Source organism: Rhinolophus sinicus, linkage group LG11, assembly GCF_036562045.2.
Source record: "Rhinolophus sinicus isolate RSC01 linkage group LG11, ASM3656204v1, whole genome shotgun sequence".
NCBI classification, from domain to species: domain Eukaryota; kingdom Metazoa; phylum Chordata; class Mammalia; order Chiroptera; family Rhinolophidae; genus Rhinolophus; species Rhinolophus sinicus.
In genome coordinates, this window is record NC_133760.1 from 11,430,602 (window position 1) to 11,445,379 (window position 14,778).

Below are 14,778 nucleotides of genomic sequence, written 5' to 3' on the forward strand. Positions count from 1 at the left end.
CCAGCAGAACTGGAGTTGGACCCCAGCTCTACCACCTCCTGGCTGTATAGCTAAAAATTGGATATAATTTACCCACCTTATACCCTTGATTCCAGGGGCAGAGCTTTGGGTACCCAACACAGTATTTGGCATATGATAGGTATTCCCTCAAATGGCAACTCCATTAAGCAGGGAAGTGGGGCTCCCTGCTGTTTTCACTCAGGGCAAAAGCCCCCTAACAAGTCTAGCCAGTCCCCTGATTTGTGTGGATAATAATGCAAAATACTTCTGAGTAGCACTCACTCTGTGCTAGGCACTTAAAATTCTTTTTTTCACTCATATAATCTTCACAAGCACCCCATGAGCTGGGCACTTTTACTATCTATGTTTTAGAAATGAAGAAACTGAGGCCCAGAGACATGCTGTGACTCGCTGAAGGTCATAGAGCCAGAAAGTGGCCAAGCTAGGATTTGAACCAAAGCTGACTGGGAGAGGGAGTGGAAGGAGTTTATTTTAGGGGCCCCAGGAACCCAGCAGGGCCATGCCTGGGTCTGGAAGCCAGGAACTAGTGCTGGTGGGGTGCTCAGTCTCCAAGGGGCTGTATCAATGTACAAATCCCAGGAACGGGGCTCATGGTAGAGTTCTCAGCCCAGGCAAGGGAGTGGTGGCTGTCATGTGGCTCCCCCCCCCCTTGGGAGTGGATGTAGCTGGGAGAAGGGATGTTTGTTTCCCCACCACCCACCCCCTAGTGATGTCATGCCTCGGCAGCCAATGGCTAGGGTCTGCCCCTTCCCCCTCCCCATTCCTTTTCCCCCCCAGTCTGGGGTTGGGGCTGACCAGATGGACCTGGAGCTCTCGAGGTGTTTGGAGGCCCAGTGGTAAGAGATCAGCCCGCCAGTTCCCTCCCTGGCCAGGCTGTGGACTGTGGGAATGAGACCCAGGGTCCTGGGAGGTGCTGGGAGGGTGCCTGGGGCTCAGGAGGCAGCTTGGGTAGGCGTTAAAGGCACAGACTTTGGAGCCAGACCTTTCTGGCTGTGCAGCCTCCGGCAAGATACTTCACCCTTTGTGCCTCTGCTTTCTGGTCTCTACAATGGGCTGCTGGAGGCCACCTCACAGGGCTGACTAGAGGGTAGATGAGTTGCTGCTTGTAAAGAGCTGAGGCAGGATGCCTGGGGTGGGGCAGGCGTTTTGGTACCTGAAATAGGTCCTGGGGAGGCAGTGCTCATCCTGTTGGTGGGAGGTCCTACCCAAACTGGATTTTGTCCCTCACCCAAAGTTCCCCTTTGGTAGGGAAGAGTGTGGGGCCACAGGTGAGCAAAAGCTGGGTATGAGACACTGAGATGCACAGCCCACACCCCCACTTGCTATCGGAGACTCGTTTATATTATTTGAGCGCTTACTATATTCTGGGAATATTCTAAGCACCTGCCATTATCTTACAAATCCTCAATGTTGCTCTTATTGGCTGCATTTGACAGATGAGGAAACTGAGGCCCTGAGAGGTGAAATACCTGGTCCCAATATGCCAACCTGAGAAGTGCTGGAGCAGGGACTGAGGCAGCTGGAGGCTACTGCCCGCTCTCTTCCCCCTCTGCCTCATTAGATAGCCTCGGATCATGTCCGGGGCCCTGGATAGGTCAAGTCAAGACCTCGCTCCCATTGCTGAGGCACCAGATCACTGGTGGCTGAGGCTCTGAGAGGAGAATTCCTAAAAGAAGTTGGCGCCAACCATGGGGGTAAGAGGGTGCACAGGGCAAAGCTGGGGTATTCCTCAGCAGGCCCAACTCAGCTGAAGAGCTCCTTACCCCAGTCACTCTGAAGGGCATGAATGGCCTCTTAAATGGGCATCTAGGTTGTACCTTCTCCAGGGAGGTATTTCAAAGATTTAATGAGCCAAGGCAGGGAAAGATCTTTGCACATACTAAGTACTCAAGGAATGGGGACTCCGAGAATTCTGGAAGTTCAGGAATGTACCAGGGTAGCGCCACAGGAACTGCTCAACAAATGGGCTGTTGGCATCTGGAGGGTCCTGCCTTGCCTTGGTTCACCATGGGAGCCCCATTAGATCTTCCTCTAAGACAAGTCAGGGACCCCCCCCCCAGGAACCTCCCCACCCCTCCTTCCCCTGCCAAGTGGGATGGGCAGAGCTGGGAACACAGAGTGCCCAGGGTGGGGTGGGCTTCCTTCCGAAGCTGCCCCAACCCCACCCCAGGGGCTGGGTATGTGGCTCAGGAAGGGCACAGTTGTTCTAAATATAACCTGAGCTGGCCACTGTCCTGGGCATGGATGAGGAAGGAGGGCATCTGTCTTGTCGCCACCCTGGCTGAACTTCCTGTGCCAGCCTCTGGGTGTGACCCTTGCTGGCCCAGCCTGGGGCAGGGAGCTTGGCCCAGGAAATCCTTTCCTCCATCTCCATTACCTCCTACAGGGACCAGGCTTCTCCCACCCCCAACTCAGGATGTTATGTTTTGTCAAGGACTCAGAGTTAGCTTCTCAGACCTGGGTTCAAGTCCCAACTCCATCACTGTATATCCTGTCTCTCAACCCTCGTTTACTCAGTAAAATGGAGTGCCATGAGGTCCCATCTATAAAGTGCCTGCCTGGCCCCTCTAAAAATGCCCATCCTGGCACCCTCACCCCTTTTCCCCCAGCCAGGCCCGCTCCTGCCCCAGCTATTTTGCTGCTTGGGCCTCTTCCAGTGCTCAGAGCCACTGATGTAAGTTAAGGTGCAGAATTGGGGTCAAGGGCACATGTCCTATCTGTGTTACCCCAGACAGGTCACTTCCCCTTTCTGAACCTCAGTATCCAACCCTAAAACAGCTACCACATCTAGCGTGATTCCAGGGCCTATGGGTGCCAGCACAGGGCCCAGTTCGGAGGAAATGCCCCAGATGTGGGAGCCAACCCTACTTAGAGGGGATGGGGGCTCAGAGGGGAGGCCGGAGAAGGACATGGAAATTAGGACACCTAGCAGAGCTAGAGAGGAGCCCTCCGACACAGCAGAGGACCAGCTAGTGGAGTGGGTACAGTTGGATCATTGAGGGGGTCCCTGTGTCCTCTTTTCTGGCCAGTGGTGGGCTATGAAGGGCCATTGTGTGGCTGGGGGTGGGTGGGCAGGGGCGGAATGTGACTGGGCACAGCAGATAGGCCATTGTTTGAGGGAATGTGCCCCATGAGGCCTGACCTTTCCCTTGGGAGTAGGGGTTGGCGGGTTGGCATGCCAGGTGGGGGCTGGGAGGACAAGGCCAGAGTTAGAGGGTGGGATGGGGGGGAGACAAGATCTAGTCCCTTTCCCCCAGAAAGGTCGTTAGGCTGCATGAGAATCATAGCTCTGCCTTATTTTTGCTGTGTTGTGTGATCTAGAGCAAGGTTCTTGGCCTTTCTAGGGGGCTAGGGTTTTCCACAGTGAGGTGGAAAGTGAAGGTCTTAGCACAAGACTGGCAAAGAGTGACCACTCAATACCCATTAGTTATGATCAGGGCTGGCATTTTCAGACAAGTTCAAGTCCTTGCTTAGCCGTTTGTGACCCGATCGAGTGATTTCCCTTCGTGTAACCTCAGGTGTCTTCTTTGTAATGGGCTCGATATTTGTATTGACCTCACAAGGGTGTTCTAAGGTCCATGTGCAATGACCCCTGTAGGATATTCGACACAAGATCAGGACCACAAGAAGATCTTAATAATAATAAGTGTTTATGAAGTGACTTCCATGTGCCTGGCACTTTATATTTGGTAATTCACTTGACTCTCCCACCAGTCCTGTGAGGGAATGTTCTCATTCTCCCCATTATATAGATGAGGAAACTGAGGTGAGGGGATTTGCTCACGGGAAGTACATGGGATGGTTATGATTATTTTATAGTAAATTATTTTATAGTAAATTTGGCTCCCTTGGTTGGCTGAGGTGGTTGGTGTAGGGGTTCTGCTGTAAGTCAGTTCTGTCTTTACTGCTTGTTGTCCAGTAGTGTCACCTTGGGTAATGGTCTTCTGAGCCTCAGTTTCCCCACCTGCGTATGGGGACAGAGTATTGACAGAGTACGGGAAGGGTCAGGCATTTAGGAAACAATCACTGGGATGAGCTGATAGTAATGCTCATGTTATTCTTCTTAGAGCCCCGGACACAGGAGGCCCAAGGAGCTGGAGGTGACCCTGAGGTGAGCACTGGCTGGTGCCACATGCCCTACCCTGCCCTTCCCTGGTCCACCTGGAGCCTCATGCCCCTGTCTCTCCTCGGCAGGCAGCAAGACAGCAGAGGAAGGGCGTACGCTCTGCCGACGACTGTGCGGCACCCCAGGCTGGGCTCCTATTAGGAGGGGGTGCCTGTGCCCAGGCAGCGGTGAGAGGACAGCTGGGGTGGGGGCCCTTCTTCCCTCTGATACCACCTTGACCTCTCTCTCTAAGCCCGGCCTCCCTCTCTGGTATTCCCCTGGCCTCAAGCCTCCATCTGTGTCCCCTGCAGGATCAGAGGCAGCTGCTCCATGAAGAACTGAAGCTGGTCCTGCAGCAGAAGGGAGAGGGGAAGTGGGAACCTGGGGCTCCAGTGACACCCAGCAGCACAATGGAGGTCAGGAGCCGGAGTGCTGAGGTGAGTGTCCACACGTCCTCCAAGGGGGACTTGTGGGGTTTGGGTAGGGGGCACAGACTAGGACAGCAAGGAGACATTTCCTCGCTTCTCTGTGCCCCCGTCTCCCCATCTATGAAATGGAAATAGCAACAGGGCCTATTTTACGGGTCACTGTGAGCAAAACACTTTTAACGTAGGTAAAGTGCTCAGCACAGTGCCTGGCACAGACTAAGATTCAAAGCAGCTGATTTACTGGAGCAGAATGGAGTTATATTAATAATAAGCTAAAGAAAATCGAGTAGAAACCCTTCATCAGAAGAGGCAGGATGGTGCAGGGTTAAGGACATGGACTTTGGACCCACAGGTTTAAATGCCAACCCTACCACTTCAGCTGTGCAGCCCTAAACCAATGACCTGAACTCTCTAACCCTGTTTCCCCGTCAGTGAAAAGGGGTGTGGTCCCCACTTCTGAGGGTGTTGAGGACTCACACTTGAGCCATTTGCACAGGGCCTGGAGCCTAGGGAGCCTCCGTAACTGCCAGTGCTGTCACTGTGAAGGAGACAGGGCACTGGCCTTGATGGCATCCTACTGGATGCGAGGCACAGAGAGGGTCTACTTTTACGGGAGCCACACTGGCTGAGGGGTGGCAGGCAGGGGGTAAAGTGCAAGGAGGTCAATGCCCACAGGCCATCCTATGGACTCTGAGGCTAAGGCTGAGGCCCAGTGGCTTAACTTGCTGTGTGGCATTAGGCAAATCACTTCACTTATCTGTATTTTTGTGTCCCTATCTGTGACTGCCCAAGCTGTGAAAAGGATGAAATGAGATGCTGCAAACAAAATGCTTAGCCCAGGGACTAAGGATGGTGGTGACGGTCACGCTGCTCCCTGCTGCCCCTACCACAACTCTTTTTACCCCTTCTGTGCCCACCCTCTTGTCCTGGGGCCACTGCTGTGGGGCATCTGGCCCAGACCTGCTTTCCCTTCTCTAAGCCCTGGGCTCAACTTCAGTCTGTGCCAGCCTAGATGCCCTGCCCAGTACAGCATCCCCTCGGATGCCTGTTGCTTCAGGCCTCAGCCCACAATCAGAGACTCCTTCCAGTACACCCATGTTACCCAACTTTACAGTAGGGAAACAGGCCCAGAGAGGGCAAAATTCTCCCCCAGCGACACACAGCAGAATGGATTCCTAGACAGTGTGGAACTGAGGTCTCTCACTGCCTCTTCTGGGAAACCCAGATGTGAATTCCACAGTGCGCAGTTGGGCAGGGGCCAAATCAGCACCATTGTCAATAAATACCAGGAATACCGCTGTCCGCTTGTCCACCACGCGTTAGCCACGCACACCCCTTCACTGGATTCCCTTTCCCATGGGCGTTCTGCAGGTCTCGGGGTCATAGAGTTCACAATAGGGCACAGTGTCACATGCATTCAAGCCTCCAAGGAGGCCAGTCCCACCCTGCCCCTCCATCCCGCACCACTTGAAGATCCATCCTTTTCTTTGAATCCCATTCTCACCCCACCCCTGTTCTGCTGTTATTAAAGCCCTTCCCCATAGCTCAATCCGGTCTTGAGACAATGAGTCCCCACCCCACCGCCACACAGACACTCTAGCGGTACAACCTCGTATCTTTGGCTCCTCCTCTCTGGCTTGTGGGCTGTATCCACGCGTGCTCTCCGATCCAGCTCCGCACTCCTAACCCCGCCCCCCAGGACTGGCCACGCCCCATTGAGAGCACAGCCCTGCCCTCTCGATCGCAACTCTTGTTCCCTCTAGCCTCCCTTAGGATCCCGCCCCTCCTGACAGCCACCCTACGGCTCAGGGAGTCCACCGAGCCAGCTTAGCCGTTGAACCTTTCCGCCGGCCCTACGGAGCGAGTAGTCCTCGCGCGTGCTTAAAGGAAGATGCCTGAGTGGGTGGGCCCACAGGACCTGCCTGTGGCTCGTCGAGGGGCATGTGCCCTAAGGACCCGTTTAAGAGACGCTTATAAGCGCGATGGCGAGCTCTGGGTGAGGTCTGGCCCTAGCGCCTCATGGCGACACCTCGCCGCCCTCCGCAGGAGCTGAGGCGGACGGAATTGGTGGAGATCATCGTGGAGACGGAGGCACAGACTGGAGTCAGCGGCATCAACGTAGCCGGCGGCGGGAAGGAAGGAATCTACATCCGCGAGCTGCGCGAGGACTCGCCAGCAGCTAGGAGCCTCAGCCTGCAGGAAGGTGGGTGGGGCCGGGAAACGGGGCGGGGCCTTTCTGCGGGGGCAGGGTTAGGAATCTGCCCCTGGTGCCCAGCGTGGCCCGCGACCTGCAGGCAGGGTTAAGGGCTGTGGGAGGGGCCTTGTGTGTCGGCGTCGCGGTTGCTCCGAGCAGTTTCTGGAAGTTTATTGTCTCAGTCCCACTCACAGATTTGCAGTTCACTGGTTTGTGATCTTCCTGTGCCTCAGTTTTCTCATCTCTAAAATGAAAATAATTCTAGTACTTACCTCATAGGGTTATTATGTGGATTAAATGAGTCAGCTTTTGAAAACACTTAGCACATGGCTAAGTGGCATATAGTAAACACTGTGTAAGTGCTAGTTATTATTTTTGTTGTTAGGGCTGGAGAAAAGAGGTGGAGTTAACAACGTGGAGGAGGTGGGGAAGGGAGCTTAGTAAGGGATGTCTTAGGTAACATGGATGAGGCTGACGTGATTTATTCATGCAACAACTATTACTATGGAGCCTTCTATTTCCAGGTATTCTAGGTGCTTTGGCTACTTCAGTGAACAAAACAGATAACACTCTCTGTACTTATGGAGCAGAGAGTGCACATTCTAGTGGGGACAGACATATTTAAGCAAAATATGTAAAATATATAGTAAATTAGAAGGTAATATGTGCTATTAATGCCAGGAGGGAAGCTGCATTTTTAAATAGGGTGAGCCAGGACGGGAGGAAAGGCCTGAAGCAGGTAAGGGAAGGAGCTATGTGGCCACCTGGAAGAACATTCCAGGCAGACAGAAGAACAGCCATTGCAAATGCCTCAAGATTGGAGTGTACCTGGCTTGTTGGAGGAACAGCAAGGAAGCCAGTGTGGATGGAATAGAGTCAGTGAAGAGGAGAGTAAGAGATGAGGCTAGAGAGGAAAGAGCAAGGGACATTTTTAGAAGACTTTAAAGGCCATAGTGAGGACTTTTTTAGTCTGGGAGGGTTATAAGTGTAGGAGAAGTGAATGTATTGAACTACTGTATTAGCAATAAGACTAGGGAGGCAGAGTGGGCAGCAGGGAGACCAACAAAAAGACTACTGTGGTTATCCAGGTACCAGACGGTGATGTTTGGGGCCAAAACAATGTTATTGGAGGTGAAGAGAAGGGTTTGGATTCTAGATATATTTTGGAGGAGGAGCTTTCAGGACTGGATATGGGGTGTGATGAAAAGAGAGGGGTCAAAGAGGATGGAATTCGTAGGCCCACAAATGGAGAATACTGGGGCTGGAGCTTGTTTGGAGGAAGACCAGAAGTACAGTTTGGATCTGTTAAACGAAACGTGTCTTTTGGACACCCAAGCGGAGATGTGGAAGGGCAATTGATATATAACTCTAGGATGGAGAGGATGGGTGGGAGAGATACACTTGGGAGTTGTCAGCATACTTATAACCTTTAAACTCTTGTATCTGGATGGGCTTCCAAAAGAGGTGAGTAGAGCATATCGATGGAGAAGTGGTTTGAAGGAGAGTGAAGTTGGGTCAAAGGCTGAGGGGTCCAAGTAGATAAAGTCTGGGATTTGACCACTGGACTTAGCTACATACACAGAGGTCACTGCGTGGTTCCTTGAGAGGAGCAGTTCAAAGTTCTGGGATGGGGTGTCAGAAGTGTGATTGGAGAAATGGAAATAACGCAGTTAGACAACTCAATGCATTTTGCCATTAAGGTGAAGAAATAAATGTGGCAGTAGCTCCAGGTGGAGTGAAGTCAAGATAACCTTTCTTATGTGAGAAATAATGTTATGCTGTTTGCTGATGGGAATAATGTAGTAGGCAGAGACAATCGATGATGTGGGGGGAGGGGAGAATTGCTGGAGGAATTGACCTGAGCTGGAATGGGACAGTTAATCCCTAGGAACAGGTGGAGAGGAGAATAAATCACCACAGGAGCAGCGTGGTGAGTAATGGGGTGAGAACTCTTCTGATTCTGTTCTCTAAGACAGCGAAGTCAGTGTCTGAAATGTGAGATGGAAAGGGGAGTGGAAAGGCAACAAGTATGGCCTGAATGGTTGTGGATTTGCTCAGTGGGGAAGGTGGAGCTAAGGCCATGAGACCTGGGCTTTGTTCTTAAATGTTCCAACCTCAAACTGGAAGGAACGTCGCTGTCTCAATGCTGCTTTGGGGAGATGGGGGGGCCAACTTTTGGGGCGGGGCCTCACTTTGCTGGCTCCAGAGAAGTAGGCAGAACCAAGCCTGGGTGGAGATGGGCGATGCCTACACTCCTCCCCCCTCCACTTTGCCTGCAGGGGACCAGCTGTTGAGCGCCCGCGTGTTCTTTGAGAACTTCAAGTATGAGGATGCACTACGCCTGCTGCAATGCGCCGAGCCTTACAAGGTCTCCTTCTGCCTGAAGCGCACTGTGCCCACCGGAGACCTGGCGCTGCGGCCCGGGACCGTGTCTGGCTACGAGATCAAGGGCCCGCGGGCCAAGGTGGCCAAGCTGGTACGCGTGCTTAGCCCGGCCCCGTCGCTGGACTGCCCCAGCGATCCTGTTTCTGCGCCGTGAACCCCACTCCCTTACACCGTGGGCCAGCCTTACCCTCTGTCTTGTCACTAATCAAATGCTAATCCCACTCTTTGCCTCCTGTTCTCTGCCCCTAAACTCCTCCCTGGGGAGGAGAACCCACCCATCCCAGTCCAGGGCCCTCACCTGGTTTGAAGAAGCATCCCCACCTTCAACTCCAGGCTTGTAAGGGTCCTGAACCAGGGGTCTTCAATCGGGATGCCACGATCAAGCCTCATTGCCCCTCCCTTACTGATGAGTGATCCTGCACAAGGGTCCCTCCTTAGGCCTCAGTTTCCCCATTTCTAGAATGAGGGTATTGGGGAAAATCCTGGATGATTGGGTCCCAGAAGTTTTGGGACCTAGAAGTCTTGGGTCCCAGTTTCTACACCCTTATTGACTCACTATAAGATTCTAAATGAATGTCTTTTCCTTCAGGGGCAGTAATGGTGAAATGACAGGCAGGAAGTCGGGATGGTTTTGGGAACAAGATGGTCAATCCATCACATCCCCAGCCCTGGTACAATACCAGGTGGGGTTCCCCTTATCCAGCCCAGGGCCTCCCACTGTCCCACCGCCTCCCGCCTCTCTCCTCTCTCCCCAGAACATCCAGAGTCTGTCCCCTGTGAAGAAGAAGAAGATGGTGATGCCCGGGGCCCTGGGGGCCCCTGCAGACCTGGCCCCCGTTGACGTCGAATTCTCCTTCCCCAAGTTCTCCCGTCTGCGTCGGGGCCTCAAAGCTGAGGCTGTCAAGGGTCCTGTCCCAGCCGCCCCCACCCGCCGGCGCCTCCAGCTGCCTCGGCTGCGAGTCCGAGAAGTGGCCGAAGAGGCCCAGGCAGCCCGGCTGGCCGCGGCTGCTCCTCCACCCAGGAAGGCCAAAGCAGAGGCTGAGGTGGCAGCAGGAGCCCGTTTCACAGCCCCCCAGGTGGAGCTGGTTGGGCTCCAACTGCCAAGCGCCGAAGTGGGTGTCCCCCAGATCCCAGCCCCCAAGGAGGTGGCCCCTGCAGCGGAAGCAGCGACTGGCTTTGCCATCCAGCTGCCAACCTTTGGGCTAGGAGCTCCGGCTGCACCTGCTGTGGAGCCTGTGGCTGTAGGGATCCAGGTCCCCCAAGTGGAGCTGCCTACCTTGCCCTCCCTACCCACTCTGCCCACACTACCTTGCCTGGAGACCCGGGAAGGGGCTGAGGTGGTGATGGTGCCCACCCTGGATGTGGCAGCACCTACTGTGGGGGTGGACCTGGCCTTGCCAGGAGTGAAAGTGGAGGCTCGAGAAGAGGCACCTGAAGTGGCCCTGAAGATGCCCCGCCTCAGTTTTCCCCGTTTTGGGGCTCGAGCAAAGGAAGTGGCTGAGCTCAAGATGGCCAAGGGCAGCCCCGAGGCCAGGGTGAAGGGGCCCAGACTTCGAATGCCCACCTTCGGGCTTTCTCTTCTGGAATCCCGGCCCGCTGCCCCTGAAGCTGCTGTTGAGAGCAAGCTGAAGCTGCCTACCATCAAGATGCCCTCTTTTGGCATTGGGGTCTCGGCACCCGAGATCAAGGTGCCCAAGGGGCCTGAGGTGAAGCTCCCCAAGACCATTGAAGTCAAGCTCCCGAAAGTGCCCAAAGCAACTCTTCCAGAAGTACAACTCCAAGAAGTGGGGCTTCCAAAAGTGTCAGAGATGAAACTCCCAAAGGTGCCTGAGATGGCTGTGCCAGAGGTGCAACTTCCAGAGGTGCAGCTTTCGAAAGTCTCTGAGATGAAGATCCCCGAGATGAAAGTCCCGAAGGTGCCCGAGATGGCTGTGCCCGATGTGCGACTCCCAGAGGTGCAGCTGCCGAAAGTCTCAGAGGTGAAGCTCCCAAAGGTGCCCGAGATGGCTGTGCCCGATGTGCGACTCCCAGAGGTGCAGCTGCCGAAAGTCTCAGAGGTGAAGCTCCCGAAGGTGCCTGAGATGGCTGTGCCCGATGTGCGACTCCCAGAGGTGCAGCTGCCGAAAGTCTCAGAGGTGAAGCTCCTGAAGGTGCCCGAGATGGCTGTGCCCGATGTGCGACTCCCAGAGGTGCAGCTGCCGAAAGTCTCAGAGGTGAAGCTCCTGAAGGTGCCCGAGATGGCTGTGCCCGATGTGCGACTCCCAGAGGTGCAGCTGCCGAAAGTCTCAGAGGTGAAGCTCCCGAAGGTGCCCGAGATGGCTGTGCCCGATGTGCGACTCCCAGAGGTGCAGCTGCCGAAAGTCTCAGAGGTGAAGCTCCCGAAGGTGCCCGAGATGGCTGTGCCCGATGTGCGACTCCCAGAGGTGCAGCTGCCGAAAGTCTCAGAGTTGAAGCTCCCGAAGGTGCCCGAGATGGCTGTGCCCGATGTGCGACTCCCAGAGGTGCAGCTGCCGAAAGTCTCAGAGTTGAAGCTCCCGAAGGTTCCCGAGATGGCCGTGCCCGATGTGCGACTCCCTAAGGTGCAGCTGCCGGAAGTGCAGGTGCCAAAGGTCCCAGATGTGCAGCTTCCAAAGGCACCGGAGGTGAAGCTGCCCAAGGCTCCCGAGGTACAGCTAAAAGCTTCCAGGGCAGAGAAGGCAGAGGGGGTAGAATTTGGCTTCAAGATGCCCAAGATGACCATGCCCAAGCTGGGGAGGGCAGGGTCCCCATCACGAGGCAAGCCAGGCGAGGCAGGGGCTGAGGTCTCAGGGAAGTTCATGACACTTCCCTGTCTGCAGCCAAAGGTGGACGGCGAGGCTCGTGTGGGCGTCCCCTCTCTCACACTGCCCTCAGTGGAACTAGACCTGCCAAGGGCACTCAGCCTGGAGGGACAGGTACCAGTGGCTGAAGTGGGCAAGGTGGAACAGGCAGAAGGCAAGGTAGAGTGGGTACAGGGCAAGGTGGCAGCAGGGGACGGGGAAGTGGCCTTCCGGATGCCCTCTGTTGAGCTCGTCACTCCACAGCTTCCCACAGTGGAAGGCGAAGAAGGACGGGTAGAGGTGGTGGAGATGAAAGTCAAACCCTCTTCCAAGTTCTCCCTGCCCAAATTTGGACTCTCAGGGCCAAAGGTGGCCAAGGCAGAGGCTGAGGGGACTGGGCGAGCCACCAAGCTGAAGGTGTCCAAGTTTTCCATCTCACGCCCCAAGGCTCGGGTGGCGACAGAGGCTGAAGCCAAAGGGGCAGGGGAGGCAAGCCTGCTGCCTGCACTTGATCTGTCCATCCCGCAGCTCAGCCTGGATGCCCATCTGCCCACAGGCAAGGTGGAGGTGGCAGGGGCTGATGTCAAGCTCAAGGGGCCCAGGTTCGCCCTACCCAAGTTTGGGGTCAGAGGTCGGGATACTGAGGAGGGAGAACTAGTGACAGGGGTGGCCGAGTTGGAGGGCAAGGGTTGGGGTTGGGATGGGAGAGTGAAGATGCCCAAGCTGAAGATGCCCTTTGGGCTGGCTCGGGGGAAGGAAGTAGAAATCCAGGGTGGGCATGTCAGCCTGGGGGAGAAACCAGAGCTTCTGGGTGGACAGCTTAAGATCCCTGAGGTGGAGCTGGTCACGCTGGGGATCCAAGAAGAAAAGGGGGCCGAGGGGTCTGGAGCCGTCAGTGAAGTACAGCTGTCAGGCCTGCAAGGGTCCACAACCAGGCAGGCAGGCACTGAGGGCCAGGAGGGGGTGCTGAGGATGCCCCTGGGCATCTCCCTGCCCCAGGTGGAGCTGACCAGCTTCGGGGAGTCTGGTCTGGAGGCCACCTCTGGGCAGCAGGCCGAGAGTGCAGCCCCTTCAGCAGAGGGCACAGCAGGCTACAGGGTCCAGGTGCCTCAGGTTACCTTGTCTCTGCCTGGAGCCCAGGTGGCCAGTGGTGAGCTCTTGGTGGGTGAGGGCATCTTTAAAATGCCCACTGTGACAGTGCCCCAGCTTGAGCTGGACATGGGGCTGAGCCGAGAGGCACAGGTAGGGGAGGCAGCCACAGGCGAGGGTGGGCTGAGGCTGAAGATGCCCACACTAGGGGCCAGAGCTGGTGCCGGGGACAGAGGGCCTGGGGACCAGCCCCCAGGAGCTGAACGTACCTTCCACCTCTCACTGCCTGATGTGGAGCTCTCACCGCCTGCTGTGGGCAGCCATGCTGAGTACCAGGTAGTAGAGGGCGAGGGGGACACTGGACACAAGCTCAAGGTGCGGCTGCCCCGGTTCGGCCTGGTGCGGGCCAAGGAGGGGGTTGAGGAGGGCGACAAGGTCAGGAGCCCCAAACTCAGGCTTCCCCGTGTAGGCTTCAGCCAGAGTGAGGCTGTCACTGGGGAAGGCTCCCCCAGCCCGGAGGATGAAGATGAAGAAGAGGAGGGTAGTGGGGAAGGGGCCTCTGGGCGCCGAGGTCGCCTCCGAGTCCGCTTGCCCCGTGTGGGCCTGGCTACTTCTTCCAAGGCCTCTCGAGGGCAGGAGGGCGAGGCAGCCTCTAAGTCCCCTAGTGGGGAGAAGTCCCCCAAGTTCCGCTTCCCCAGGGTGTCCCTAAGCCCCAAGGCCCGGAGTGGGAGCAGAGACCGGGAAGAGGGTGGATTCCGGGTCCGGCTGCCCAGTGTGGGGTTTTCGGAGACAGGGGCTCCAGGCCCCACCAGGATGGAGGGGACTCAGGCTGCCGTCATCTGAAGCCCCTGGGCAGACTCCCATCCTGTCTTCCCATCCTGCCCCCTTGTTCTGTGTGTGAGATAACCAGCACTAACCCTCAGAGGGCTGGGAGGTGGGTGACTGACGGGCAGGGCAGGGGAGGCCTCGTGCCCTGCTCATTGGCAGGGGGTCTGTATTTTGCCATGTGAATAAATAATCCTGCGGTAGCTTTGTGTTTGGTCTCCTCTGTGTATGGGGCAGTGTGGGGTGGGGGTGGGGGGACAAGGGAGGGTGAGGAGGGTGCAGAGAAAGAAGGCCCCAAGGAGGAAGGAGGGGGAACTGAAGCCTGGCCTGAGGGGAGTCTGTGGCTGGGAGACAGGCCACCCATGGTCTGAGGAGCGTCAAGGAGGCCTTAAGATGGGTCCGGTGGGCCGGGGCCTGCTCTGGCCCTTCAGAAATCCCAGGGACCTCTGAGCAGGACTCTGGAAAGTGCCCCAGTGGAGCACAGCTTTGGGACCATGCTGCTGCGACTCCAGCTGTCCTGGGGAAGCCCGCCCACTCTGGCCAGGACAGCTCCAGGGGCCCTAACAGAGCAGAAGGATTGCTACCCACCTGCCCTCTGCTGGCCACTTCCCCACCAACAAGAGCACCTCCGCATCCTGGCTGTCCCTTTCCTGTCCGGCTGGTTTGATTGCCCTGTCCACCCGGCCCCACCCAAAAGGCTCCTCCTGGTCCCTCTTCAGGTTTGTGGGTTCAGAGCTCACTCCAGACACCCAGCTGCCTCTTAGGACTAGGTCCCAGGGTGCTCAGTCCCCATCGGAGCTGGGCCTCAGCTCCCAGGGACCAAACCTCCTAAGCCTCCACCAGGGTCTCCAGACTCCCCTGCATCTCTCTGCCATGCCCCAGAAGACATGCTGTCCAGTCCCAAATCTCCCCCTGACGTTCCCATATCCACCG

General features: G+C 56.2%; 1 protein-coding gene across 2 annotated transcripts; it reads left to right on the forward strand.

Moving 5' to 3' along the window:
- The first annotated feature begins 820 nt into the window (after positions 1 to 820).
- Positions 821 to 14,048, forward strand: PRX (periaxin). Of its 2 annotated transcripts, XM_074314312.1 has the most exons (7): positions 821 to 857; positions 4,089 to 4,132; positions 4,216 to 4,314; positions 4,438 to 4,563; positions 6,601 to 6,757; positions 9,028 to 9,224; positions 9,889 to 14,048. In XM_074314312.1, the coding sequence occupies exons 4-7, from the start codon at positions 4,537 to 4,539 to the stop codon at positions 13,861 to 13,863; spliced, it is 4,356 nt and encodes a 1,451-aa protein (XP_074170413.1). In that variant the 5' UTR covers positions 821 to 857; positions 4,089 to 4,132; positions 4,216 to 4,314; positions 4,438 to 4,536; the 3' UTR covers positions 13,864 to 14,048. The 2 variants fall into 2 exon arrangements, with proteins under 2 accessions (XP_074170413.1, XP_074170412.1); XM_074314311.1 differs by lacking the exon at positions 821 to 857 and having other exon boundaries at positions 4,070 to 4,132.
- The last annotated feature ends 730 nt before the right edge of the window (positions 14,049 to 14,778 follow it).